This window comes from Vanderwaltozyma polyspora, genomic scaffold (assembly GCF_000150035.1).
Source record: "Vanderwaltozyma polyspora DSM 70294 KpolScaffold1050 genomic scaffold, whole genome shotgun sequence".
In the NCBI taxonomy this organism is placed as follows: Eukaryota; Fungi; Ascomycota; class Saccharomycetes; order Saccharomycetales; family Saccharomycetaceae; genus Vanderwaltozyma; species Vanderwaltozyma polyspora.
In genome coordinates, this window is record NW_001834691.1 from 83,144 (window position 1) to 110,634 (window position 27,491).

The 27,491-nt window shown below is 35.9% G+C and overlaps 14 protein-coding genes and 1 non-coding gene across 15 annotated transcripts; 8 read left to right on the top strand and 7 right to left on the bottom strand.

Annotated features, from left to right (window-relative positions):
• Positions 1 to 260: 260 nt before the first annotated feature.
• YCH1 (phosphatase YCH1) lies at positions 261 to 707 on the top strand (the record flags this gene model as incomplete). The annotated part of the gene is made up of 1 exon (XM_001646986.1): positions 261 to 707. The coding sequence occupies one exon, from the start codon at positions 261 to 263 to the stop codon at positions 705 to 707; it is 447 nt and encodes a 148-aa protein (XP_001647036.1).
• Positions 708 to 1,255: 548 nt separating this feature from the next.
• On the top strand, positions 1,256 to 4,102 carry ADE3 (trifunctional formate-tetrahydrofolate ligase/methenyltetrahydrofolate cyclohydrolase/methylenetetrahydrofolate dehydrogenase ADE3; the record flags this gene model as incomplete). Its single annotated transcript, XM_001646987.1, has 1 exon — positions 1,256 to 4,102. One exon carries the CDS (start codon positions 1,256 to 1,258, stop codon positions 4,100 to 4,102), a length of 2,847 nt encoding a protein of 948 aa, XP_001647037.1.
• Positions 4,103 to 4,477: 375 nt separating this feature from the next.
• TES1 (palmitoyl-CoA hydrolase) lies at positions 4,478 to 5,464 on the bottom strand (the record flags this gene model as incomplete). The annotated part of the gene is made up of 1 exon (XM_001646988.1): positions 4,478 to 5,464. The coding sequence occupies one exon, from the start codon at positions 5,462 to 5,464 to the stop codon at positions 4,478 to 4,480; it is 987 nt and encodes a 328-aa protein (XP_001647038.1).
• Positions 5,465 to 6,199: 735 nt separating this feature from the next.
• TDA10 (putative ATP-dependent kinase) lies at positions 6,200 to 7,093 on the top strand (the record flags this gene model as incomplete). The annotated part of the gene is made up of 1 exon (XM_001646989.1): positions 6,200 to 7,093. One exon carries the CDS (start codon positions 6,200 to 6,202, stop codon positions 7,091 to 7,093), a length of 894 nt encoding a protein of 297 aa, XP_001647039.1.
• A 176-nt stretch (positions 7,094 to 7,269) lies between these two features.
• REC107 (Rec107p) lies at positions 7,270 to 8,334 on the bottom strand (the record flags this gene model as incomplete). The annotated part of the gene is made up of 2 exons (XM_001646990.1): positions 7,270 to 7,940; positions 8,052 to 8,334. 2 exons carry the CDS (start codon positions 8,332 to 8,334, stop codon positions 7,270 to 7,272), a joined length of 954 nt encoding a protein of 317 aa, XP_001647040.1.
• Positions 8,335 to 8,631: 297 nt separating this feature from the next.
• MDE1 (methylthioribulose 1-phosphate dehydratase MDE1) lies at positions 8,632 to 9,426 on the bottom strand (the record flags this gene model as incomplete). Its single annotated transcript, XM_001646991.1, has 1 exon — positions 8,632 to 9,426. The coding sequence occupies one exon, from the start codon at positions 9,424 to 9,426 to the stop codon at positions 8,632 to 8,634; it is 795 nt and encodes a 264-aa protein (XP_001647041.1).
• Positions 9,427 to 9,900: 474 nt separating this feature from the next.
• BNA1 (3-hydroxyanthranilate 3,4-dioxygenase) lies at positions 9,901 to 10,431 on the bottom strand (the record flags this gene model as incomplete). Its single annotated transcript, XM_001646992.1, has 1 exon — positions 9,901 to 10,431. One exon carries the CDS (start codon positions 10,429 to 10,431, stop codon positions 9,901 to 9,903), a length of 531 nt encoding a protein of 176 aa, XP_001647042.1.
• A 634-nt stretch (positions 10,432 to 11,065) lies between these two features.
• Positions 11,066 to 11,368, top strand: MVB12 (ubiquitin-binding ESCRT-I subunit protein MVB12; the record flags this gene model as incomplete). The annotated part of the gene is made up of 1 exon (XM_001646993.1): positions 11,066 to 11,368. The coding sequence occupies one exon, from the start codon at positions 11,066 to 11,068 to the stop codon at positions 11,366 to 11,368; it is 303 nt and encodes a 100-aa protein (XP_001647043.1).
• A 267-nt stretch (positions 11,369 to 11,635) lies between these two features.
• Positions 11,636 to 12,553, top strand: SER2 (phosphoserine phosphatase; the record flags this gene model as incomplete). The annotated part of the gene is made up of 1 exon (XM_001646994.1): positions 11,636 to 12,553. One exon carries the CDS (start codon positions 11,636 to 11,638, stop codon positions 12,551 to 12,553), a length of 918 nt encoding a protein of 305 aa, XP_001647044.1.
• Positions 12,554 to 12,764: 211 nt separating this feature from the next.
• On the bottom strand, positions 12,765 to 14,003 carry Kpol_1050p44 (uncharacterized protein; the record flags this gene model as incomplete). Its single annotated transcript, XM_001646995.1, has 1 exon — positions 12,765 to 14,003. One exon carries the CDS (start codon positions 14,001 to 14,003, stop codon positions 12,765 to 12,767), a length of 1,239 nt encoding a protein of 412 aa, XP_001647045.1.
• A 630-nt stretch (positions 14,004 to 14,633) lies between these two features.
• Positions 14,634 to 16,106, top strand: ZPR1 (zinc finger-containing protein ZPR1; the record flags this gene model as incomplete). Its single annotated transcript, XM_001646996.1, has 1 exon — positions 14,634 to 16,106. The coding sequence occupies one exon, from the start codon at positions 14,634 to 14,636 to the stop codon at positions 16,104 to 16,106; it is 1,473 nt and encodes a 490-aa protein (XP_001647046.1).
• Positions 16,107 to 17,318: 1,212 nt separating this feature from the next.
• On the top strand, positions 17,319 to 18,541 carry RPS0A (40S ribosomal protein uS2; the record flags this gene model as incomplete). The annotated part of the gene is made up of 2 exons (XM_001646997.1): positions 17,319 to 17,408; positions 17,873 to 18,541. 2 exons carry the CDS (start codon positions 17,319 to 17,321, stop codon positions 18,539 to 18,541), a joined length of 759 nt encoding a protein of 252 aa, XP_001647047.1.
• Positions 18,542 to 18,893: 352 nt separating this feature from the next.
• Positions 18,894 to 20,711, bottom strand: GPI1 (phosphatidylinositol N-acetylglucosaminyltransferase; the record flags this gene model as incomplete). The annotated part of the gene is made up of 1 exon (XM_001646998.1): positions 18,894 to 20,711. The coding sequence occupies one exon, from the start codon at positions 20,709 to 20,711 to the stop codon at positions 18,894 to 18,896; it is 1,818 nt and encodes a 605-aa protein (XP_001647048.1).
• Positions 20,712 to 21,101: 390 nt separating this feature from the next.
• Positions 21,102 to 27,182, top strand: CCH1 (calcium channel protein CCH1; the record flags this gene model as incomplete). Its single annotated transcript, XM_001646999.1, has 1 exon — positions 21,102 to 27,182. The coding sequence occupies one exon, from the start codon at positions 21,102 to 21,104 to the stop codon at positions 27,180 to 27,182; it is 6,081 nt and encodes a 2,026-aa protein (XP_001647049.1).
• Positions 27,183 to 27,408: 226 nt separating this feature from the next.
• On the bottom strand, positions 27,409 to 27,479 carry Kpol_1050trna2. The gene has a single exon. It is a non-coding gene; the product is annotated as a tRNA-Gly (tRNA).
• Positions 27,480 to 27,491: the final 12 nt, after the last annotated feature.

Here is a 27,491-nt window from a genome sequence, read left to right on the forward strand (position 1 = left end):
ACGTTGAAAAATTGTTTAAGATATCTCCCCCATATATATTTATATAGCTTCTTGACGAATAGCAACTATCTTGTTAAATAAGTTCGGAATTGGGGATACCATCAAGTTGAACACTATAACAGATCTGATCAAGATTGGTAAAGTTTCATTGGGGAGCTATCTTGTCAGTAAAAAAAACCAAACTTTCCTAGACTTGAACTTTCATTAAAAGAAACCTTATTCATCACATTGGTAAGAAAGTGCAGATAAGAAGCCAATCGATGATGTCAAGATCAATCTCTAGTATAAAGTACCTGAGTGCAGAGGAACTGTTTAACTGGATCAAACAGGGACACTCTAGTCTTCACAAAGACCTATTTCAAGTTATTGATGTTCGTGGTTCTGATTATATAGGTGGTCATATTATAAATTGTTGGAATTATCCATACAAGAGACTGTCTCATGATGAAGAATACATGAATCAATTAGTGGACCAGCTGGAGAAGAGTAGAGGAGCTAACGATGTTATGAACGTAGTGTTCCATTGTGCCCAATCCCAACAGAGAGGTCCATCTGCTGCAATGAAACTTTTGCGTTGGTTAGACGACGAACAACTACAACATTATCAAATATCTATATTAAGAGGTGGTTTCAACTATTGGCAAGATATATACGGTTCTGATTCCACTGTCACTGAGGATTACAAACCTGATCTCTGGTCATGGTGATGGTGAAAGTTGTGTCAAGGTAGGCTTAACCAAAATATATATAATAATATAATTCTGTATAGTCTTAAAATGTATATGATATTGCAATGACTTCAATGGAAAGAGTTTTAGAAATTGATTAGGGCATTGTTAATGAATCAAATGGCCAGTTATTCTAGTGGGATTAACATGTGATATGATTCTTCTAATTTCACCGATTGGCTTAAAGTTGGGTATCGTTTGACTCTGGTTTTTATCTTACTCACCGTTTCGTATCTCAACAATGGCTAAAGAAATAATGGAGCAAATATAGATTCAGTTCAACAGTGAATAATTTGATGTATAAAAAGATCTATTCTCTTTCAAAACATAATCCTGATAAAGTTCTTTTGATGATTTAAATGGACAGTGATCATCAGTATAGAATTTTGAAGTTATTACTACGTCCATTAGTGGTAGTTGCACTTGTTGTCGAATAGCTGCTTCAAGACAATTATATAAAAGGTCATAGCTAGAACCAGACCCTTTTACTCCCACCCCCTCTTTTCCAGGAATACATATTAGTTGGGATGACTGGTGAGATTATAGACGGTAAGAACATTGCCCTAACCATTCGTGGTGAAATTGCTGATGAGGTTGCTGCATTGAAGGCTAAGAACCCTGCTTTTAAACCACATCTAGCAATTGTTCAAGTTAGTGATAGAAAAGATTCATCAACTTATGTGCGTATGAAATTGAAAGCTGCTGAAGCTGCTGGTATCCTTGCATCCTATATCCATTTACCTGAGGCAACTTCAGAACAAGAATTGCTATCTAGGGTTGATATGTTGAATGAGGACCCTACCATTCATGGTATCATTGTACAATTACCACTACCATCTCATATCGACGAAGACAAGGTCACATCTGCTGTCATGGCTAAAAAAGATATCGATGGGTTTGGTCCTGTCAATATTGGTGAATTAAATAAGAAAAATGGTCATCCTTACTTCCTTCCATGTACTCCAAAGGGTATCGTCGAGTTGTTGAAGAGATCTAATGTCACTATTGCAGGTTCCAAATCTGTAGTAATTGGTAGATCTGATATTGTAGGTTCACCAGTGGCAGCACTTTTGAAATCATTGGACTCTACAGTCACGATTTTGCATTCTAGAACCCTAGATATCCCATCTTATTTGAAGGATGCTGATATCATAGTTGTAGCTATTGGTAAACCAGAATTTGTAAAAGGTGAATGGCTAAAAGAAAACAAGAGAAACCCAGTCGTCATCGATGTTGGCACTAATTTTGTAGATGATGCTACCAAGAAATCTGGTTACAGATATGTTGGTGATGTTGAATTTAATGAAGCAATTAAATACGTTAAGTTAATTACTCCTGTTCCAGGTGGTGTTGGTCCAATGACTGTTGCCATGTTAATGGAAAATACCTTAATAGCAGCCAAAAGAGAATTGGAAACTGGTGGTAAGCTATGTGAATTTAAGCCACTTCCACTAAAAAAATTGAAGCCAGTTCCTTCTGACTTCGAAATTTCAAGAGTACAGAAACCAAAAGATATCTCACGAATTGCCTTAGAGGCTGGTATTTTGCCATCTGAACTAGAACCATATGGAGCTACTAAGGCAAAGGTGAATTTGAAATTGTTGGACCGTTTGAAGGATAGAGAACATGGTAAATATATTTTAGTGACTGGTATTACACCAACTCCTTTAGGTGAAGGTAAGTCAACCACTACCGTAGGCTTAGCTCAAGCTTTGGGTGCCCATTTAAAGAAAACAACTTTTGCTAATGTTCGTCAGCCTTCCATGGGTCCAACCTTTGGTATTAAAGGTGGTGCTGCCGGCGGTGGCTACTCTCAAGTCATTCCAATGGACGAATTTAACTTACATGTCACTGGTGATATCCATGCAATTTCCATTGCCAATAACTTACTAGCTGCTGCTATCGATACTAGAATGTTCCATGAATCCACTCAAAAGGATGCTGCTTTCTATAAGAGATTGGTTCCTTCAAAGAACGGTGTTAGAAAATTCACTCCTACAATGTTGAGAAGATTAAAGAAGTTGGGTATTGACAAAACAAACCCAGATGATTTAACTGACGAAGAAATTTCAAGATTTGCTAAGCTAAATATTGATCCTGAGTCTATTACTTGGAGAAGAGTTGTTGATTGTAATGATAGATTCTTAAGAGGCATAACAGTAGGTGAAGCTCCAACAGAACGTGGTTTTACAAGAAATACTGGTTTTGATATATCTGTTGCTTCAGAATGTATGGCCATCTTAGCATTATCAACTTCCTTATCAGACATGAGAGAACGTTTAGGTAAAATCGTTATAGCATCTTCAAAAACTGGCGAACCAATTACCTGTGAAGATATTGGTTGCGCTGGTGCTATGACTGCTTTATTAAAAGACACAATCAAGCCAAATATTATGCAAACTTTAGAAGGTACTCCAGTGTTTGTCCATGCAGGTCCATTTGCTAATATTTCGATTGGAGCCAATTCTATTTTAGCAGACAAGATGGCTTTAAAATTGGCTGGTGTTGATCCAGAATTACCAGAAGACATCAAACGTGAAAATGTTGGTTACGTCATTACCGAAGCTGGTTTCGACTTTACTATGGGTGGTGAGAGATTTTTGAATATCAAGAGTCGTGCCTCTGGCTTGATTCCAGATGTTGTTGTCATTGTTGCTACTGTAAGAGCATTAAAGGTTCATGGCGGTGGCCCAGAAGTTAAAGCTGGTATGCCATTACCAGCCGAGTATTCTAATGAAAATGTTGAACTATTGAGGAAAGGTTGTGCTAACCTTGCTAAGCATATTGGCAACGCCAAGCAATATAATTTGCCAGTTGTTGTTGCTATTAACAAAATGTCATCAGATACAGATCTTGAACATCAGGTTATAAGAGAAGAGTCCTTGAAAGCTGGTGCCTCCGATGCCATTGTTTCCAACCATTGGGAAGAAGGTGGTGAAGGTGCCATTGACTTGGCTAAGGGCATAATCAAGGTAACGAACGAAGAAAGTAACAAAGATTTTGAATTTTTATACAAAACAGAAGGTTTAAGTGTTGAAGAAAAAATCACAGCGGTTGCCCAAAAGATGTATGGTGCAAAAGATGTTGAATTTACAGAGGAAGCCCAAAGGAAAATCAATTTATATAAAGAACAAGGTTTTGGCGACTTACCGGTCTGTATTGCCAAGACTCAATACTCATTATCTCATGATGCCAACTTGAAAGGTGTTCCAACTGGTTTTACTTTCCCAATTAGAGACGTCAGGGCTTCTATTGGTGCTGGCTACTTGTATGCATTGGCTGCCGAAATCCAAACTATTCCAGGTTTACCAACCCATTGTGGTTTTATGAATGTTGAGGTGAATGAAGATGGTGAAATTGACGGTATGTTCTGAATTTCATTTACATTCAAGACTGCTGTTGTTTAATTTTGAAAGTACGTAATATATCCTGATTCATAGAGATAATAAATAAAAAAAGTTCTGATTTCTGTTTGAAGTTGTCCATGCGAATATATTTACTATTTATTCATTTGCTTATTGAAATATACACGAATTAATAAATTGCACAGAGCCGATCATGTACAAAGATAAAGAATATATATAATACTTGAATTTCGTTAAATGCTGAATGCCTTGCCCCCAACTTTGTTAAAAGTTGAGAAACGAATAATTTACAGAAAATTATGGGGCAAACACACGCATATATGTTAGTTGTTAATAATGGTGGGAGAGGGAATCAAAATGCAATATGCAGCAAATGGTGATGAGTTAGAACTTTGCCCTTATCTCTTCTTCGCGATCGTACACAACATAACCTTCTTGAACCACGCTTGCTACAATTTCACCAGTTTTACGACTAAAGTACTCACCCTCCATGAGATGCTTGTCCAAGTTAGATCTAGGGTTTCTTATTTCAAACAGTAAGAAATCGTTTACATCTGGTTGCTGATGGAAATGAATGGAATGATCTAAAGAGACACTGAACTTATGTGAGTAGATTGGTAAATTGTGGAAGTATGGCAGAACAAATAGGAAATACGAGTCCGATAAATACGCCAACGCCACATAACTGTATCTTGGATCATTAGCCGGGGTTATCTTTTCATATCTGTCCCTTCTGTAAACCTTAGTTACGTGTTGTCTACAATTGATATAATACCTTAAAAGATCGTATTTTTTATTCGAGTAAAAAAGGTCCTTTGGGAATCTGTAGTCCAGGACACCATGTTTGAAGTTTTCGATATTTCTATCTACATAGGTCAGATCCTGAAAGCCCTCATTTAAATTCTGATAATTCTTGACTTTTTTCCCGACAGATTCTTCGAATAACTCATCTGCACGATAGAAACTGCTGACCTTTGGTAACTTACTGACATCCAATTTCTTAAAATGATGTAACGAATCGTGAGTTTTCTTTGCAGAAAACAGAATCATCGCCGTGTAGACCACTTTTTCGTGCTGGTAACCCTTTACTTGCTTATGGATGAAATTACGACCATGCCTTAGATCAGAAACATGATACTGGATCATAACCGATGGATTCCCTGCATTGACAAAATAGCCATGCAACGACGTAGGTTCGAAATCCTCAGGAACCGTATACAAGGCTGCTAGCAACGCTTGTGCAACCAGTGTACCACCAAAAGTACCCTTCCCACCAAAAGGAGCTGCCGGCAAATAGCTAGTGACAAATCTACTAGCAGAAAGAGGAGTCAGCTCCAAAATCCTCTCTAAATTAGCCAACCTATTATTCATAATGGGTAAAAAATTAAAACCTATAATATATATATATATATTTCCCTTGTATATCCACCTTAATCAATAAACTATAGAACCAGAACCAGAACCAAGACAAAAAAACACTAAAAACCTCTGTTTCTTATACCCCCCTCGTTATATATCTTTTTTCGTTGACAAGAGAGCTTCTATCCAAATCTCGATTACTTGCGGTATCCTTGTTCTCTCACTCTAACTTTCTCTCTCGGTTCACCCCTTTCCACCTCCAAGAGAACCCCAAACCAGAACAGTAAACAAAAGATTAAATGAAATTAATCATCAAATCCAGCATTTCAACCCCTTTATATACCTTTCCGAATCAGTCCTGATCTCCAACTTTCAGAATTCATCGATCATTTGCGATGACTCGTCAATCTTGAGCTCATCATCACTTTTTGGATATAAGCCCTTTAGTACGCTTAGCTCCGGAGACCCGCATGAACAAAACAAAATGGCCCACCCAATTGGCTCACATAGTTAAGGAAGGAAAATATCGAAATATTGAAAAATTTAAAGGATTAGGAGTGAAACTTTTGATGGTTATAGATTAGAAGATGGGATGGTTTTGTTAAATGCAAGGTTTTGAGGGTCTTGTGTTGGTTTACAGGGTCTGTTGATGTGATATTTTGGTTTGGAGTTGTTTCATTGTGCTGGTTTTGACTTTGAAGTGTGCTGAACGGGTTTTTGGAAGTGAAGATATATAAGGAATATTTTATGATGGTTCATAGACAAGTTATTGATGAATGTATTTTGTTTTTAGATGAACATGTGGATTCTTGGTTTGGTCTGGGGGGTAGACAGCCTTTGTTTGTTTTTGTTTCGGGTCCTCAAGGGTCTGGGAAGACTTATAATGGGTCAAGGATATATGAATATTTGAAGGAAAAGTTTAAGGATCAGAAAAGAGTGGTATACTGTTCGATTGACGACTTTTACTTGACTCATGGGGACCAGAAGAAGCTCGAGGGTCAGTTTCCTGGGAATCAGCTGCTTCGAGGTCGTGGGCTCCCGGGGACTCACGATATGAAGCTATTGTATGAGTTTATAGATGCGATAAATTGTAATTGTCGGATCAGAGGTGATGGGAAATATCACCAGAAGTTACGGTTGCCCATGTACGACAAGTCCAAATATTCAGGTGAAGGTGATCGGGCTAGTGAATGTGCCTTCACCGAGTTGCCTGTGGATATATTCATCTTGGAAGGTTGGTTTCTAGGGTTCGAGCCTGTGTTGCCCGACTCTCTTGACGATGAAAGGAAACAACTTCTAGAAGGTGATATGAAACTGGTGAATAGTAATCTGTACTTGTACTGTGATCTTCTTTGGAATAACCCAGAGATACATTCTTTGGGAATAGCGTTTGATACAGATTCTGTGGAGCAGAGAGTTTACCAGTGGAGGCTACAACAGGAGCATGATACGATAGCGAAGCATGGAGATGGGATGTCGGATGAGAGTGTGATGAAGTTTGTCGATAGGTATATTCCCTCTTACAAGTTGTATTATAGGGATTTTATAAACGCAGAGAATTTGGGTTCTATAGCCACTTTGACTTTAAAGATTGATTCTGAGAGAAAAGTTCTATCTACCAAGATGAGAAGCGTCGATTGACTTTTGATTTGATGATTTATGATGAACTTATTAAAAAATATAGAAAAAAAGCAAGGTTACCAACAAACGTATTTGTTATTAGTTTAAAATTTTCTTGGATTATATTTAGAATTATTTTTAAATATATGTATATAATTTGATGCCATGTATAGAATGTAAACATTTGTGATTTATAATTAGAGCTCAGAAGAGTAATATGTGTCGATTTCTTCCCACGGTATGATAGTCCTAGCTATTGTGAGATCTCTTCTGTTAGGATGTTGCTTTTTGGCTATGATTTTGCTATCGTTTCCCATTGTTTGAGTCTTGTTTTGTTTTTGCAACCTTGTTCTTAGTCGACCCTTGACAGGGGACCTAGTGGCCTTACATCTTGTGGCAGTCGTATGATCCTCTTCTAAAGTAGTCCCTACTAATAAGCAACTGTCATTGCTAAATTTCCTGGTAATTTGGAACTCTGCTTTCTGTTTAACTAATTCTTCTAAAGTAGTTTGCCTGTCGCTAAGATTCTTGATCTCTGTAGAGACAGACACCATGACTCCAAAAATCGATTCTAATTGTTTTCCACAGTTAATTACTAGATCTTGAGTGGTGTCGACACTTTTCATGATCTCATCAAACCTTGCATCAAATTCTTGCAACAACTGTTTATTGTTGTCTCCCAAAAACTTGGTCAGTTCAGATTTTGTCACTGTATTTGAATCATGCTTCTCGACACAATCCGTCACCATTTGAAGCTGTTTCATCATTTTGTTCATAACACCATTGGAGGTCTTGGAAGAGGACTCCAAAGATTCCTTCAACCCATTCTTTAGAGTCGCCCCCAAATTTTCAATTAGACTTTTAAAACCTGAAATAAATTGCAACCGAAAATATTGCATCTACGTTAGTAATCCAGTATCCATCTTGAAAGTCGTTTAATTCTTACGATTATAAGGGTATCTTTAAAATATCAACAAACCATCAGCTTCACTTCTCTTCATGTCACCTCCCTCTATCGATCCCAAATGGTCATTAAGACGCGCCACTAACTCTAATAACTTGGTATTACTCTCATTGAACACATTAGTTAACTCAGATGCCTTCTCCTTCAGATCAACAGTCTCCAACTCCAATTTGCCTGCCCATTCTAGTATTTGTTTATCTGCTTCACTAACGTTGTCACGACCTGAACATCCTGTCTTCCCAACTGGAGAAGATAACATTCCATCCGTACTAACCTCAGAACTAGCATCAACTGTCATCACTGTAATCTACAACTTCAACCACCTAATGTTGTTATATCAACCAAATCTCAATCACAATCTTGTTAAACTCTTGTTATATTCAATTATCAATTTTAATACCTTTAAGTTTATATATAAAAGGTTACTAAATTTATCAAAGCTATTACATAATTAGCAGGTCGAAAACGGTAAAGAGCCAGAACTATTAGAAAGATGTAACCAGATGTGGATGTAGTTGATATATATTTAGTATACCGTATTTATAGTATGTCTATATTTTTTGTTTTTGTATGTCATGAAGGAGAGGTGGGGGACCTACATTGGCATTTCAAGGTACCTCTTCTCTTCACCGATGCCACAGTCTGGAGGAATGCCTATTTGATACATCTTGACAGCTAGTTCCATTAGGTAATCGATTGCCTCGTTGTATATCTTGGCCTTGTTTATGTCTGAGCCCCAGACGAATATACCATGTCTTCGTACAATAATTGCTTGAGTGTGAGGCCAACGTTTGAAGATGTCATGGAAACTATCGATCAATTGGTCTTCATGAGCCATGTTTTCTATAATTGGGATCTCTAAAGTATCAAAAAAGGATAATGCTATCTGTTTATTCGTGACAGGGTCGATTTTTCCACTTGGAATGGCTTTGATCTGTTCGATGTTAGAGATTCTGAAGACATCTTTAAATATCAATGAACACATAACCGCATGTTGGGAGTGAGTATGGATGATTGCACCAGCATTACGAAGTTTATAACAAGCTAAAAACAACGGTGTGCATGCACTTGGTTTGTACATCGATGGTTTACGCAAACATTTATCACCAGTTTCGTTTAATACAAATAGGTCTTCTCTTTTCATCTTTTCCTTTTGAACTCCTGATGGTGCAATGTACAAGTAATTGGTTTTAGGATCCTTAATTGAAATACCACCACCAGTACCAGTACACCAATTGTTGTGGAAGAATTGTTCACATAGTTTACAAATGACATTGGCAGGATGGTTCTCATCATGCGATGAGATCAAACAATCAGGGTTCTGCAATATTTGCTCTTCAGTTAAACCATTTTCAACCACTTCAAAGGAATCAAAACTACGTTCAGTCATATTGATAATGGCAATGAATTCGACTTGTTTTAGACCACTTTCACCAGCTTTTGTCCTAACAATTGATCAATAATCGTAGTTCCAATGTTACTAGTTTCTTATATAGTGGAAAAAATTTTCTGCAAAAATTAGCTGCGACCTACATAATAATTAATTAGCCAGGATGTATTAATTACTGACACCTATATACACATAGGGAAGGCAAGATAGTTCAATTAAAAGGGTTGACTGGACTATTAACTGCATGGTAACACTTGTTATTTCATTAGAAAGCTTTACTTCCATCTATATATCTAACAGTATATATTACCTTTGCTGAAAAGGGAACTGTTCTTTAGCCAGAATTATACAGACTGTAGGAGAAATATCCAAATAAAAACATAAAAGAACAACTATTTGCATAGATTATATTTATTTATATATAATATGAGAGGGGTGCAGAACTTGCAATATGTGAACCTATGTAAGGGCTGATCATTGTGGTTTTGAATAATTCAAAGTCCCACAGTGCTTACAAGTTCTGGCATCGATGTCGTTTTCAAAGGATACAATACCCTCTTTAACTTGAGTGCCCAAATCTACCATCTGGAGGTCAATCTGATGAACAATTTCCTTACACGAAGAACAATACCACCTTAAAGCATCCATCTGGCCATCAGGACGGTCTTGTTCAACAACAATCCCAATAGTGTCAGCGTACCTGACAGGATTATGAGGAACATTTCCAGGTAATAAATAAGAATCACCTTCCTTGATGTCGATATCAATAAATCTATCCAAACCAATTTTCGATTCATCAACGACTTTCAAAGTCATATTACCTTTACGTTGATGAAACCATTCTGGAGTTGGATTGATATGGTAATCAGTTCTTTCATTGGGACCACCAATAATCATCACTGTAAAACCACCCCTGTGTAAACAATAATTGTTAACCGGTGGTGCCAGCAAATGACCATTTTCCTCTAACCATTTATCAATATTCAAAGGTGTTGTATTCAACATCTGTATAAATTCTTCCTATCTATATCACTGTTATATAACTTAACTATTACTAGAACTAAAACTAATCATCCGATTGTCCCCCTAACCAATCCAAATAACAAACAACAGCAACAAGAACAACTTCAAATTACAAACTACAAATTGTAAAGTCTTATTTATATATCAAACCCAATAGTTACAGACATTTCCAATTTATTTTGCAATCTCTCAATTCTTGACACTTTCTCTACTTCTATTCTTCTTGTCTTCCAATGATATAAATTTGGTTTGACTCTTACCATCCCATTCCATCCCATTCCATCATCAAATGGTTGCTAATTCAAATCAATCCAGACCAGCTGTTCGTTCTCGTTCTCGTTCTTAATCTTGTTATTGTTCTTGTTGAATCAGATTCTACTCATCATGTACCTGTCATTAGTTAAAACCCTTCCTTAGACGTTATCCATTTCGAAATGAGGTGCAAGGTTACCTGATTCATTCGAAACGTTGTTCTAAGATGGTGATTGTTGGTATAAACGATGGTGTTTTAGCTCATTTCGAATCGAATTGAATTGAATTGAATCGAATCTAGTTGAACAGGTTTCGAAATCATTGTTGCAAGAGGGTTAAGCCGGTGTTTGTATATTTTCTAATTATGAGTAGTGATATCGAATGCTTAATTAGAGGTATTCCTTTATATAATGCTTATGGGGTTATGTTCCCAAATGTGAATAAGTTACGTAAATTTACTAGTGATGTTATAGATGTACCAGTGGTCAGAGGTACTGATGAGATGTTTAATCCTTGGTATAAGGAGTGTGAACATATTTTGAATGATTGTAACGGTCATGATTCATCTTTTAAAACCTTTGATGATTGGTATAAGGAAAAATATTTGAGCAGTAAACCTCATGGTATTACTGATAATATTACTTTGACTCCTGTAAAGAGAAGTTAATTTAATGATGATTCCATTGTTTGCATAATTGTCTTTTTTTTTTATTATACATAGTTTTGGTATTCACTGAGATCTAATTTGAGTTTGGTTGAGTCAGAAAGAGAGAGCTGGTCTCACCTCAACTTTTTGATCGTGTCTATATTTATATATACAAGAACTATTTAAAATTTAAAATTATAGATTACTTTTAAATGTATTTAGGATGTTGATAGTTTGTTTTCTTGGAATGGGATAGGATCAGTTGAACCACACATCCATATTGGCTAAATGGTTGAATACGTAATTACTTATATCGCCCATGGTGATGAGTTGAAGGATTCTGAGGTTAAAGGTTTAACCTCAGATATCGAATCGAGATTAAAAGTGGCACCTGTTAAATCTAGACGTTTGGGTTTGCGTGCCTATGATGTATACTTCGAGCTATCTACAGATGATTTGAAGCCTTTGTTGGCTGATATTATCGATTCTGCTCAAGGAATAGATGTCATTGTTCAGACAGATGGAACTAATCGTCAGGATAAGAAACTTATAGTGTTCGATATGGATTCAACACTAATTTACCAAGAGGTGATCGAAATGATTGCCAGTTATGCTGATGTCGAAGATAAGGTAAGAGATATCACGAACTTGGCTATGAATAATGAAATCGATTTCAAAGAATCGCTAAGACAGAGAGTTAAACTATTGGAAGGTTTACAAATGGATAGTCTATATGATGAAATTAAATCAAAGCTATTGATAACAAATGGTGTCCCAGAATTTTGTTCTTTTATGAAGAAAACTCAAGGTACCAAACTATGTGTTTTAAGCGGTGGGTTCATCCAATTTGCTGAGTTTATTAAAGGTGAACTGGAGTTCGATTATGCAAGAGCTAATCTTTTGGCATTAGATGACAATGGCAGGCTGACTGGTGAAACCATAGGTGATATTGTCGATGGTCAGTGCAAAGCTGAAACTTTATTGCAATTATGTCAAGATTATGATATTGACGTTGCATCAAGTGTAATGATAGGCGATGGTGGGAATGATTTATTAGCAATGGCTGCTGCTGGTTTTGGTATCGCCTGGAATGCTAAACCAACAGTCCAAAAAAAGGCACCATGCAAATTGAACACTAAATCCATGAAAGATGTATTGTACATATTTGGATATTCTGATGAAGAAATTAAAATTTTATTCCCTTAATTCTCCTCCACTTACATACTAAAAGTTGTATATGTGTAAATACTAAAATTATAGACCCCGATTTTTACAGTTTTAAATGATTAAAAATGACTACAAGGCAAGAACATTCTGTCACTATTGCTTTAGTATTGTTAATGAAATGCGTAAATCTTGCTTTTATGATTATTATGTGTATTCTATTAAATTATAATGCCCAAATATGTCTTATCTATCATACATTGCTTTTCGGAGCTAGTTTGAAACTTAAAATATCATTCTTACCAGGCTCTACAATGCTATCTTCACTGACTCTTACACCTCCAACAGTTTCAATGGCTGCAATTGTTACTTCTGTACCCATAATGAATCTACTAACTTTTCCAACTGTTGTACCCTTCTTAACCAAGAAACAATCCCTGAAAACGTTGGTACCGTTACCACCAGTATATGTTTGAATATTTCTTACAGTGTATACCGGTATTAAACCAAGGATGTCTGTGGCAGCTTGTAGAACTTGCACAACACCTGTTGAGCCAAATCTGTAAAGCACTAAATCTCTAATGTTTTCAATTCTGTTCAATAATTTCTCATCCAATTCTTTTAAGTTATCTGGATCATCTTCATAAGTATCCACAAACTCTGTACCTTCCTCATAATGGATGAAGCCTTGTTTCTTCAACTTCCTCAAAAAGACCTCTGTGATTGCACTGGTTAGGACCGCCTTAGTGTCTGGATATTTTAACATGATTTTAGAAACGTTTTTATCAGCGTCAGGATGATCAATCTTATTCAAACCCAAAACTGTTGGGAACTTCTCCATCATGAATGATTTGACCACCTCTGTGATCCATGCATTATCCCATGCCTCCAACGGCGGAAGGCTGCTGATTCTGTCAAGTGCTCTTTGGATCATTGGAGCATGAGAACCATAACCACCAAATTGGCCCTGTAATGTGTCAACAATCGATGATTTCGTGGCGGTGTGTCTACGAACAATGGAACCCCATCTTTTCTTCAAGTTACCTTCAATCCAAAGTCTGATTTCATCTTGTAGCCACTCAATATCATTGATAGGATCGTAACCTCTAGTATTTTTACCTTCTGCATCGGTAGTACCACTAACATCGACAACATGAATCAGGGCATCGGCATGTCTCAAGTCATCCAAGAACTTGTTACCCAAACCTCTACCAGAATGAGCACCTGGCACTAAACCAGCAACATCCAGAAGCATGATAGGGATATGACGCTTACCATTAGTACACCAACCATAGTTTGGTTTACACAAATCTTGCTTGCCAACTCTTGAACAAGCACAATCTACCTGAAGATAACCAGTTGCTCGATTAGGCTCAATTGTTGTGAACGGAAAAGCACCAACTGCTGCTACTGCATCAGTTAACGAATTCAAAGTAGTAGACTTACCGGATGATGGTTTCCCAACAATACCAATCAATGGATCTCTAGGCATGGTTCAATCAATTCGATCTGATATGAATATATTGCTAATTGATGACTTTAATATCTCTGGTTGCAAATTTTATCACCTAACTGCCCCAGAATCAATTATCCTTTCTAGACTTCCCTGCTCAATGACAAACTCCAGCTATCACGTATCACCAAGTAAACTCGAAATATAAACCATAGCATCTACATCAAAATCAAAATCAAAATCAACCATCATCGAATCACCGTACTTCCTCAAGTGCTAATTTCCATCATTTCGAATAAAGAATATATCAAACTTGCACTACAATAAATTACACTATCTGGCATCGCGATATCTAGGTTCTTACGGATTGATCTCGAATGTTCGATAGAATCAAATCAGTACGGGAAAGCTTACTGGGTTTGGGTTCCATTGGGTTCGAAAGCCTTTAATTCGAAAATTTTGAAAAATTTAACAAAGGTGATACCTGGTGATGATGAAGGTTATTCGATGAGGCCAATATTTGAGGATGTTATTATTTTATATTTAAGCAGTTGGTTGGTATAGCTGTAATCTTTTGGTCATAAATAGCATTGATGTTGTATATTTTTGGTTTTTATTGGTTTTTCTTTGGATAATCTTTAGTGGATCGTATACCAAATTATTTGGATAATGTCTGAAACAAACGAGAAGCAGGAGAACTTATTTAAACCAGTTGGTGAAGCAGCTGAAGAAATCAGTGCTGAGACTGGTGCTAGTGGATCTCGGTCTACTGATGAGCATGGTGTTACTTTAACCGGTGCTGAGGATGCTATGGGTCATCCAGTTCAAGAAATTGAATCATTGTGTATGAACTGTCATGAAAATGGTACAACACGTTTGTTGTTAACCTCTATCCCATATTTTAGGGAGATTGTTATTATGTCATTTGAATGTCCTCATTGTAACTTTAAAAATGCAGAAATCCAGCCAGCCAGTCAAATCGAAGAAAAGGGTTCTAAATATACTTTGAAGATTGAAAACCGTGAAGATTTTGACCGTCAAGTGATTAAATCAGAATCTGCCAACTGTAAATTTGTCGAATTGGATATTGAAATTCCACCAAAGAGAGGTCAACTAACCACTGTTGAAGGTCTATTGACTGAAATGATCGATGATTTGTCATCTGATCAAGAATCCAGAAAAGCTATTGATGAAGCTCTATGGCAAAAGATTGAAGACTTTATTGCTAGGGTCCGCAAATTTATCAATTGTGAAGAAGGTACTGTTCCATTAACTTTTATTCTTGATGATCCAGCCGGTAACTCCTGGATTGAATACAAGCCAGGTGAACCTCAACATAAATGGTCTCATGTACAATATATTCGTAGTGATGAACAAAACGTTCAAGTTGGTATTATCACTAGAGATCAATTGGAACAAAGACGTCAACAAAAGTTGCAAGAACTGTCCAATCGTGAAAGAAATCCATCTGAATCAGTTAAGGTTGGTACTACCGCCAGCGAATTCTTGTCAGATGCTACCGATATTGAAAACTTCAACAATGAAGTTCAAACTTTCAGAGCTCCTTGTTCATCATGTGGTGAAGAATGTGAAACACATATGAAGCCAGTTAATATTCCACATTTCAAGGAAGTCATTATCATGTCTACCACTTGTGATAAATGTGGTTATAAATCCAATGAAGTTAAAACAGGTGGTGCTATCCCAGACAAGGGTCGTGTCATCACATTATACTGTGACGATGCTGCAGATTTATCCAGAGATATTTTGAAATCCGAAAGTTGTTCATTAGTTGTCCCAGAATTGCATTTAGATATCCAAGAAGGTACCCTTGGTGGTCGTTTCACTACTTTAGAGGGTCTTCTAAAACAGGTACGAGATGAATTAGAATCTCGTGTCTTTACCCAAACCTCTGACTCCATGGATGAAGCAACCAAAGAACGTTGGACATCATTTTTCAAAAACTTGGACGAAGCTTTGGAAGGTAAGAGAACATTCACTGTGATCATGACTGATCCATTAGCTGGTTCTTATATTCAAAATGTCTATGCTCCAGATCCAGATCCAAACATGAAGATCGAAGACTTTGAAAGAACCGCTGAGCAAAACGATGAACTAGGTCTTTCCCACATGAAAGTCTAATCAGCTTATATAAAAGAAATATAGATATAAATAACAACGATAAAACTGCACTGTAAAATAATAATCGAATAAAAGTTGTGAATAAAGTGTACAATTCTTTTCCCCCTTACTAACAATGTATGTTAACCAATCAAGGTCTATCATATGGGCAGTGACTGGCTAGTATTATTCTATCATGCTATAGATATATAGATATATAGATATATAGATATATAGATATGTAGATATATAAAGTATGTTTATATATTAAATAATTATATCAATAATGTGATTGTTGCTTAGTGGGGCAGCTCTTACAATCAAGGTCCACCTTTTGATATGTTCCATTGATTCCAAATTATACTTTGGTTAGACCTCATGTGTTCTTGGTTGGAAACTTTTATATAAATATAATAACGAGTACAGCAACAGGATCAACTTTTATACCGTCACTAACATTACCGAAAAAAAAAGAAACTAATCGAATAGCCGCCTGTGACTGTTTCCACCAGTACATCTTGATATGTCATCCGTACATTTTAAAAACAGTTATCGATTGTGTGCGAGGAGATTTCAATTCTGAAAATTTATTTATTTATTTTGCCATCGCTTAGTTCAACAACTTCCATTCGGCAAAAAACAAAACTGGAGTTGTACCGGGGGCCGAATGCGCGCGCTTTGTGAGCTCGCAAGTGTGTCCTCCCTAAAGCAGTAACATATTTTCTTTGTTTCGGTCCCACCGACCCCAACGGGCCGTCTATACCAAACCTTGCCAGTTCTGGCTAGACAGTAAACCCCCCCCCCTCTAACTGACGTATCCTCTCTAGACAGAGACCTTCTGTCTAGCATCACCACCATCACCGGCCAAACCGAACCGAACCGAACCGAACTCAAGCCACGCAAGCACGCACGCACGCACACGCTCAGCTGATTGAAACTTTTCCAAACTCTTTTGACAAAATTATTCACTTTGAATCAAATCGAGATAGCTGAGCTGAGCTGAGCTGACATTGGAAGCCAATCTGTACAGTATGATTAGGTTCGATGGTATAGACTGGTTCGCAGAGTATTGGGTGAATTGATAGAGGTATAGTCCTAATATTATCATTTCACAAGTATATATCGATGGTTAACTTGATGGTATAATTCATATATATGAGTATATATGAAGAAAAGAGGTTATCATTGAAGAGGATTTGATTCTTAAAGTCAGCGTATATAACCAAGAGCAAGATGTCTTTACCAGCTACTTTTGACTTGACTCCAGAAGATGCCCAATTGTTGTTGGCTGCCAACACCCATTTAGGTGCTAGAAACGTTCAAGTATGTTAAGAATGAGATATATAGATATAGACTGTGATTTGAGATTGAGAACCTGTTGAAGTGGGACAAACAAGAACAGAAGGTCCATGTGGTATATATGAAGCAAGAGAAGGGATATGTGAGGTGAGGAACAGATATATGAGGATTTTGACATGGTTATAAAATGAGTAGATTCAATTGAATTTTAGTGTTTGACAACGTGTATATTGAGTATAGAGAGTACTATGTCATTATTCATGTGGATTAGAAATTAGACGGATTTTGAAAGAGATATTTAAGGGACCTAGCTCATACCAATTTTGAAGAGAAAATACTATAAGCCCTGTCCTTGTTCTAAGTTTGCGACAGTGGAACCACTATACTTGCAACAGTGTCTGATTACAAATTACTATTAACTCGAGTTTAAATGAATTTTTTTTACTAACATTAATATCTTTATGATTAATATTGATTTTTTACTATAGGTACACCAAGAACCATACGTCTTCAACACCAGACCAGATGGTGTCAACGTTATTAACGTCGGTAAGACTTGGGAAAAGATTGTTTTAGCCGCTAGAATCATTGCTGCTATTCCAAACCCAGAAGATGTCTGTGCCATCTCTTCCAGAACCTACGGTCAAAGAGCTGTCTTGAAGTTCTCTGCTCACACTGGTGCTACCCCAATTGCCGGTAGATTCACCCCAGGTTCTTTCACTAACTACATCACCCGTTCTTTCAAGGAACCAAGATTGATTATTGTTACTGACCCAAGATCTGATTTCCAAGCTATCAAGGAAGCTTCTTACGTTAACATCCCAGTCATCGCTTTGACCGATTTGGACTCCCCATCTGAATACGTTGATGTCGCTATCCCATGTAACAACAGAGGTAAGCACTCCATCGGTTTAGTTTGGTACTTATTGGCCAGAGAAGTCTTGAGATTAAGAGGTGCTTTGGTCGACAGAACCCAACCATGGGCCATCATGCCAGATTTGTACTTCTACAGAAACCCAGAAGAAGTTGAACAACAAGCTGCTGAAGAAACTACTTCTACTGGTGCTGACGCTGAAGAATCTAAGGAAGAAGTCGCTGAAGGCCAAAATGAAGCCTCTGAATGGGCTGAAGAAAACACTGAAGCTGTTTCTTGGTAATCAATTCAAACTTTAACCTTTACATAAATTTTTAAAATAGTTTTATCGTCTGATTTAAAGGCAATCAAAGAAAAAGATTACTTTTTATAGTTTTTTAATTAAACTAATTCATTTGTATCAACTCAATTATGTCTTCTCTACTTCACTATAATAGAATAATACTGTGACAGTATGTGAGTTCGTGGCTCTCTCTGAGTGTCACTAATCAACGTATTATCTTGGAATAGGTAATACTCTCGCAATCGTAATATATGTAATTATTCATTTATCTATTCATTATATGTTGTCGCAAATTATATATTTATCAATTAAACGGACGTTATATGTAATCATGTCATTAAATGCAGTATAATTAGTTGTTCTTTTTGTGAGTACTATTATATAAGTCCTCGATATTAATTGGCTTACTAGGCAATGAGGAATAAAGTACCTGATACAATTTATTCCGATCAACAGTTATAGGCAATCCCTTGATTAGTTTATTTACTATTATTGAAGAACAATAGTTATACTTTATTTGTTTCATTAACAATGCGAACGGTTGAAACATTAAGCTGACGGGAAGGGGTTTGTTCAATAGTTTCAGCCTCAAGATATCGTCAGAGTCGTTATATCTTAAGGCAATACCTCCAGGGATTCGTCTTCGATCTTTAATCCTTAATAAGAGGGCGAATAATGGGAAATGATTTAGTAAAGATATTGTTGACTCGAATATTATTTCTAATGTAAGCATACCTAACTGGAATATTGTATAAGAAGAATAAAATGCCAATACAGTTGGTAATAAAAATACCAAAATTATGAATAACAGAGTGCCTAACAGCAACTGATCAATTTCAAAATTATGATGGTCAACTCTGTTACGTAGGACATTGAATTTTTTCCCACAGAATAGATTAAACAGACTACTCATAATATTCAATTGCCAGTGGTATAATTTCCTGCTGATTAAATAAAAGAATCGGATATGAAGAGATAAAAATGAGAAGCAATCGATTAATAAAGATAATGCAAAAGTAGCTCCGAATATGCAACTTAGATTGGCCACAGCTGATATTATTTTAGTCAAATTGTCTACAGCGGAAACTCTCTTGATAAAAACAGAATATGAAAATTCGATGATCCACAGGAATAATTCACTTAAAAAGCTAGCCAATTCTTCATTCAGTTTAATCCCAAAAGGATTATGTGCTAACGAGATAGTTACCAACTTCAACAAACTGTACAGATAACCGTTAATAAATGTATGTGCAAAATTAGCAATCTGTGTGGAATACTGTAACAAAAACGATCCCAATATCATACCAAAAGAAATGTCATTTAACATTAACCACACAGTGTTATAGAACCTAATATAGTCAGGATAGTAATTGGATGGCAAGTCCTTCCTTAGACCTTCGGAAGCCTCAGCATAATTTTTAAAACGAGGCATTGCCTTTCTAATTGACACATTTTCATTAATTCTTAAATATTGAACAGGGAAATAGGAAAATTGTTGACATCTCAAATCTATCTGTTGTATAGTGGCAGACTTATTTACTAGATTCAACAAATTCCAATTTAAAAACTTCGATAAGGGATTTGTTATAAGGGCAAATGAAACTGTAATATAAAAAAACCCTTTACCGACCCATTGGTAGACCAAATTCAATCGCAATAAATCTATCATCATTCCAAAAATGTTTTTATCAGATGTCAAAGAACTTTCAGCAAATCTAGGATACTTCTTATGGAATGCCATTAAATATGTATAATAAAAATTTATCAAGCCTAACGTTCTCTTAAACCTCGTATTATCATTGAAATATCTCTTGTTCTCTGAAATCTTGATGAAATTGACATTGGAAACCTTCGAATCCATTCTCTTCTCAGGCAATGACAGAGAAATTGGCTCTAGCGAAAAGAATTCCAACATAGTCGAACGTGGTGCCTTAAATTCAACAACACAATCGACCCCATCAATAAGCCTCCATCCTGAATCACCACCTTTACGGACCCCAACAATCGAATACGGAGATTCAATATCACAACCCCTAACCAATCCCTCACGTAAAATATCCAAAACAACTCGATCAGTGCCCTTCAAAGCAATACATATAGCGATCAAATCATCATCATCGCTGAACCGTCTCTCTTTTAAATGATCTGGCCAGAACAAGCAAAAGGACATGGGGAAATAAACAACAGAAACCAAAAACCTAACTATAAATCAACCAAGTCAACCAAATCCCAAGACCCAATTGCCCATGTATCCATTGAATCATGAACAGAACAATGGTTATTATCCATGCTGAAACTTATATACTACTTTTTTTTTTTCAATATCTGGATATTTTCGAGATGACATCATAATATGAAAAAAGATAGATATCGAAATATTTAAAGTTGGATAACCAAGAAGGTTAAGTTTTAATAAAGCAGTTTGATTTTAGTTTTGGTATTTGTTATTGCAAGAGATTGGTATGTGTGTTGGTGCTGCTGGTTGGAATCAATTTAGATTTGGTTTTGTTTGTGTGTCTGTGTGTGTTGATACTATAAATTAATTGTGTAGTGGTGGGGAATGGATAAGGACAATTGGGATGAGGCTATAGAATTGCAGCCTCATTTATCGCATAGAAGTGAAGATGGTAGGTCAGATGAAGAAGCTAAACGGAGACGATCTAGGAATGTTGTTGTTCCATCATTGCATGTTATTCCTCCTGTTTCTGTGATTGATGATGTTATGGAGGGGAGCAGCCGAGCCCAGTTGCTGGAAGGGCACATGAGGCATGGTATAAGTAGTGAAGAGGACGATGATGATGGTGAGAGTCCCTTTCGAGATCCAGATGATTCGGAGGTTCCGAGGTTGCAGAGACCAGCATTGACTTTAAAGATTCCTCGAATGGATAATTTATCTGTGGGGATGAGTCCGTCGACATCTGTCAATCTTTCTCCAGTTTATCAGAGTGATGATAATGAAGGAATTAGAAGGAGGTCTAATACCTACTCTAGAAGAGTATCTGTTACATCTTCTAGTCGTGCCTCAGATCAGGCGTCAAGGTCGACAAAAGTATTGTCTTATATAGATATGGATGATATAGATGAATTTGAAGACATTCAAAAAGGATTTCAAAGTGCGGTTGATGACAAGGGTTTCACTTGGCTTCCTCAGCTACAGAAAGGTGGTTCCCCGAGAGATGATAGCTCTAGTAGAAGAGAATCCTCTAATATTGAAGGTATCCTTGGGTCTACATTAACAATTCCATTATTTTCTGTGAGTTCGAAGGGTTCTCCTAAAATGGCAGACCATTTCGATGTTGCTGATAGCGGTTTAAAAGTTGAAGAAACATTGCAAAGAGAAGAAACAGTAACAGAGGAAATATATCTTGACACTGATGAAGCAGAGGCTCCGCTGGCAGAGCTGCCTAATTTCGATGAGATATTTGCTCAAGATGTTTACGAAAACATAAGTTTGTATGGTAATTCCATGGGTATTATTCCACCAACTAATCACTTCAGGATAAAATTGGCAAAATTGCATGTCAATAAGTGGTATAATTTAATATACTACCTGACGCTGATTTTATTTACGATTCTTATGACTTATAGGACATACAAGCCAAAGAACTATGATTTCCTGTACAATTTTTCAGGAGGCGTAGATATAGTGACATTTCTTCTTTCAGTTTTATTTTCTATTCATGATTTTACAAAAGTTATAGCATTTGGATTCTGGGATGATTCCGAAATGTTCAAAGCATATGGCAAAAAGTACACTAGCCTCTTCGATTTCTTTCATTTGGACAATCTTTATAGAATGCTGAGGAAAAAATACGACGTTAATATTTATAAAATTCTTCCAGCAAGTGTACAATTGAAAATGTCAAATATCAATCCGGATAAATCATTTACAAGAACAAATACATTGGAAAGTGATTCATCTGATTTGAAAAATGCACCTTTTAACTGTCCCAGAGCATTTGCACGTTCTTCTTGGAACAGAACTGATTTAGTATCATCGCTTTCATTCTGGATTGGTGTATTTCTGTCCATTAATAAATACGATGACAAAAATGGAATTCGTATATTCAAATCACTTGCCCTTCTCAGAATACTAAGACTTTTGGATACCGATACTGGTGTCTCGTCGATTATTAGAGGTATTAAATATGGTTTACCTCAGTTAATAGGTGTTGGCTCTATGTTAGTATATTTTTGGGTATTTTTTGGTATCTTAGGTGTTCAAGTTTTTCGAGGGTCTTTCAGAAGAAAATGTGTATGGATAAATCCAAATAATTCTACTGATATCTTTGAAAATGATGGCCAATATTGTGGAGGATATCTTGAAATTGGAACAAAGGCAAAGAAAAATTATGTATTCAGCGATGGTACTGAAGGGCCAGCTTCAAAGGGTTTCTTATGTCCAGAATATTCAAAATGTGTCTCTAATTATAATCCATATAATGGACGTATCAGTTTCGATAACATTGTAAATGCTATGGAATTGGTATTCGTTATATTAAGTTCCAATACCTTTACGGATTTGATGTATGATACCATGGATTCTGATGAAATGGCGGCATGTTTATTCTTTATCTTAGCAACTTTTGTGTTGACAATATGGCTATTAAATTTATTCATTGCAGTTCTAGTTACATCATTTGAATTAGCAAATCAAAAATTTGAAGAAGAAAAATATAAGATGTCATCATCGGAAAGTATTCCTGTTAGATTAATGAAAGGATATTGGAAGTATTTTCAATTCAAGGCCAAGAAGACTTTACTACCTTACTGGGCAACCAGATCATTGAAAATCTACAAGAGAGTCGAATTCTTTTTTGTCACTCTTATAATAGCTGATTTGATTCTAAGATCCTTGGTGACTGCTAATACATCTGATAAACTATTACATGACTATTTTATTGCAGAAAAGGTCATTTCCATAATTTTATTTGCAGAATCTTCCTTTAGACTAGTTTTATACTCATCAAATCTGTGGATATTTTTAACGAAGATTGATTATGTTGTTGATTTATTTCTTGCCATCATAACTTTTGTTATTAGTTTGGCAGAAGATACAACACCATTGAGCCAGGCTTATTTCTGGTTATCAGGCTTTCATATTGCAAGGTTTTATAGAGTGGTCATATCTTTTAGGTTTTCTAGGAATTTGTGGAAACGTGTTTTGGGTAATCGTGTGATGATCTGGAACCTGACCACATTTTATTTTCTATTTACCTACCTTGTTTCAGTCATTGTTTCCGTGTTTTTTGAAGGTGTTATATCGAAGGACGAAGAAGGGTCGATACCATTTGGAATGTATACATTGGCGAACTCTTTTCTGTCACTATTTATTATAGGTTCTACTGAAAATTGGACAGAGATTCTTTATTCCCTGCAAGAAAACTCGCCTAATATTTTTGCAACGTTTTGTTCAACCGTAATTTTAATCATTTGGTTTATTTTATCCAACTTCATTGCTTTGAATATTTTTATTGCTATTATATCTCAGAGTTTAAGAGTGAAGGAAGAGGAGAAAAGATTTCTTCAAATTCGTCATTACCTGAAGTATATATATCCAAAAAAGCTTCAAGAGTATACGCATGCCACTCTTCTGGTCAGAATAAGAAGAAAATTATTTGGCTATAATAAAAAGGAGAGTGGTAGGGATTTCAAACAATTTCTTATAAGAGGTACTGCTATTATGAATATAGCCAATGATATGGACGATGTTATGGATAATCTTCACAATGATCAGGATGAAAGATGGCAGTTTTCAAAATTTGTATTAAAACTCCGGAAATTGCCATTAGGTACCTATTTGGATCAATTTTTTGATAATCCTTTTTATAAAAAGCCAGAGGTGGTGTATTCTAAATCCAATGATAGTAGTGATAGAAATTATATTTTGGAACTTGATGATCATGAAGAAGAAAAACTTGAATATTTGAGAACTCATCCGTTTTTCAACTATAGTTATTTTATATTTCCACCAAACCATATTTTTCGAAAATTATGTCAGAGATTAGTACCACCAAGTATAGGTAGAAGAACCGACGGTGTGCGCTTTTATGAGGATGATACTGATGTTCAAAATCGAAGAACTTATTTTAGGCACATTGAAAGAGACATTGTTGTTTTCTTTTTAAGCATCGTGACTATCCTTTTGGTTGTTGTTTCATGCTATGCTACTCCACTTTATAGAAAGAATCATCACCTTGGAGTAAGAAGTTGGGAGACATATGTCCAAGTTGCATTTTTAATTATATTCAGTGTCGAATTTTTGGTGAAGACTATTGCAGACGGTTTAGCATACACACCTAATGCATATCTTCGAAATCCATGGAATCTGATTGATTGTGTAGTTCTGATCTCTGTGTGGATAGATGTTTTTTCTTTATTAAATGCCGATAATGATTTAGCAATTATTTTCAAAGGTTTCACTGCACTAAGAGCACTGAAATGTCTCACTATAAGTAATACTGCTAGGCAAACGTTCGTGATTGTTGTATATGATGGTATTGGAAAAATATTTGAAGCTGGATTGGTTTCATTGACCTTATTATTTCCCTTCACAGTCTGGGGCTTGAATTTGTTTCGTGGACGACTAGGTGTTTGTAATGATGGTGGTCTCAACTATACCATGTGTTATGATGAATATTCTAATACAGCATTTAAATGGGACGTATTATCTCCAAGAGTCTATTCAAACCCAATTTTACATTTAGACAACTTTTCCAATTCATTCAGATCATTATATGAAATAATTTCTCTAGAAGGCTGGGTTGATTTGTTAGAAAATTTGATGAATAGTACAGGTGTTGGGACACCAGCAACCCCATTTGCTACTCCGATAAATGGGATGTTTTTAGTTCTATTCAATTTCTTAAGCATGGTTTTTATATTAAACTTATTTGTTTCGTTTGTTGTTAACAATCATGCTAGAACAGTAGGAAGTGCATATTTAACCGCAGAAGAAAAATCATGGACAGAATCAAAGAAACTATTATCACAAGCATCACCTAGATCATTACCAAATGTATTTGAAATGAATAATAGAAGGAAATTCTTTTATCGCCTAACTGTAGAACAGAAATACTTTTGGTATTCTCTTTTCATTCATTTAGTACTATATGCTCATGTTATTTGTTTACTCGCAATTTCTTATAGAGGTAACGATTTGATTCATACTCCAGCTACAAATTATTTTATGTTTTCGACATTGGTTTTCTTGTTTAATGAATGTTTGACAATATATTCCTATGGTTTTAAACTCTATTTCAGAAAAGCTTGGAGAACTCTACGTTTTTTAGTCATCGCAATATCATTCCTTCTTACTGCCAAAGGTTTTTCCATTGGTCGTCAAGATTATTGGTTTATCAATATTGAACAAGTTTTCCAATTGTTCTACTTCTTATTTTTGATTCCGCAAAATGATATGTTAACAGATTTATTAGAGACGGCGATGGCAAGTTGGCCGACTATTCTGGCTTTGACATATACCTGGGCAATTTTATTTCTTGTTTATGCAATCGCACTAAATCAAGTGTTTGGTTTAACTAGATTGGGACCAAATACTACAGATAATATTAACTTCAGAACGATTATAAAATCTCTGATTGTATTGTTTAAATGTAGTTTTGGTGAAGGTTGGAATTATATTATGAATGATTTGACTATATCTGAGCCATATTGTTTTATTGATGCTGAATCTGGTATCAGTGATTGTGGTTCCAAAGCATATGCATATATATTGATGATGTCATGGAATATTTTTTCTATGTACATTTTCTTGAATATGTTTATTTCATTGATCATTAGTAATTTCAGTTATGTTTACAGGAGAGGTGTCTCTAAGTCCGCTGTTAACAGACATGAGATACGAAATTTCACAGAAGCCTGGTCAAGGTATGATTCTGAAGGTACTGGTACATTAGCATTTGAATATTTGCCTAAATTGATGCACTCATTTGATGGACCGTTATCATTTAAACTATGGGAAGGCCGCTATAGTATTAGGAATATAGTTGAAAATTACATGAAAGTTAATCCTAGTGATCCGTACGATGTAACAGTCGATGTGAAAGGATTGAATGACTTGTTGGATACAATAGATAAGGAGAAATTTCAAAAGAAAAAAGAGAAATACAAAAGGTTTGTCAAGGAAGTATATTACAATAACTCATATCAAAACTCAATTAATTTTACAGAGCTGTTAATTTTGATTCCATTACACACTACTTATAATCCAAGAGAATGCCTGAGTATCGATGAATACGTCAAACACCTATATATTATGGGTAAAGTGGATAAATATTTGAATGGTGAGAAAGTTATCGATTCTATCAATCTAATTATCACAAGATGGAAATATCTCCTGAGGTATCGTAGAAGAGCGATAATTGATGAAGACAAGGAGTCTTTGCAATCAGTCACTTCTGAAGTTGAATCACAGGTTGACGGTAGTCTGAATGATTTTTCTGTTAGCAATGAAATTATTTTACCAACACCTACTTTAAACTTCGGTATTGATAATTTCCAATGGTCTCCACAACGTCCTTCACAACGACGTTTCCCAAGCTCTACAAGAAATCTGACTGCTGGATGGAACGGTTCTGACAATAACAGTGACAATCAATCATCAGACGAGGATATGTTGTAGTTGTGATGGAGTTTCGTCACCTGTATATAACGACCTGAAGCACAATCATCTTTTATATATTATTTAATTTTTATATGAAGACTTTATAAATATAAGTAAGAAAGCATTTGATACATTACAAGAGACGATATCGATAAGGTAATTGAAGTATCCAAGACGGGTATTATAGTGTACTTGTTGACGTTAGTGACAAATAATTAATTAAAAATAAAAGGAAAAAGAAAACTGCGCAAGCCCGGAATCGAACCGGGGGCCCAACGATGGCAACGTTGGATTTTACCACTAAACCACTTGCGCTTGTTAATTTGT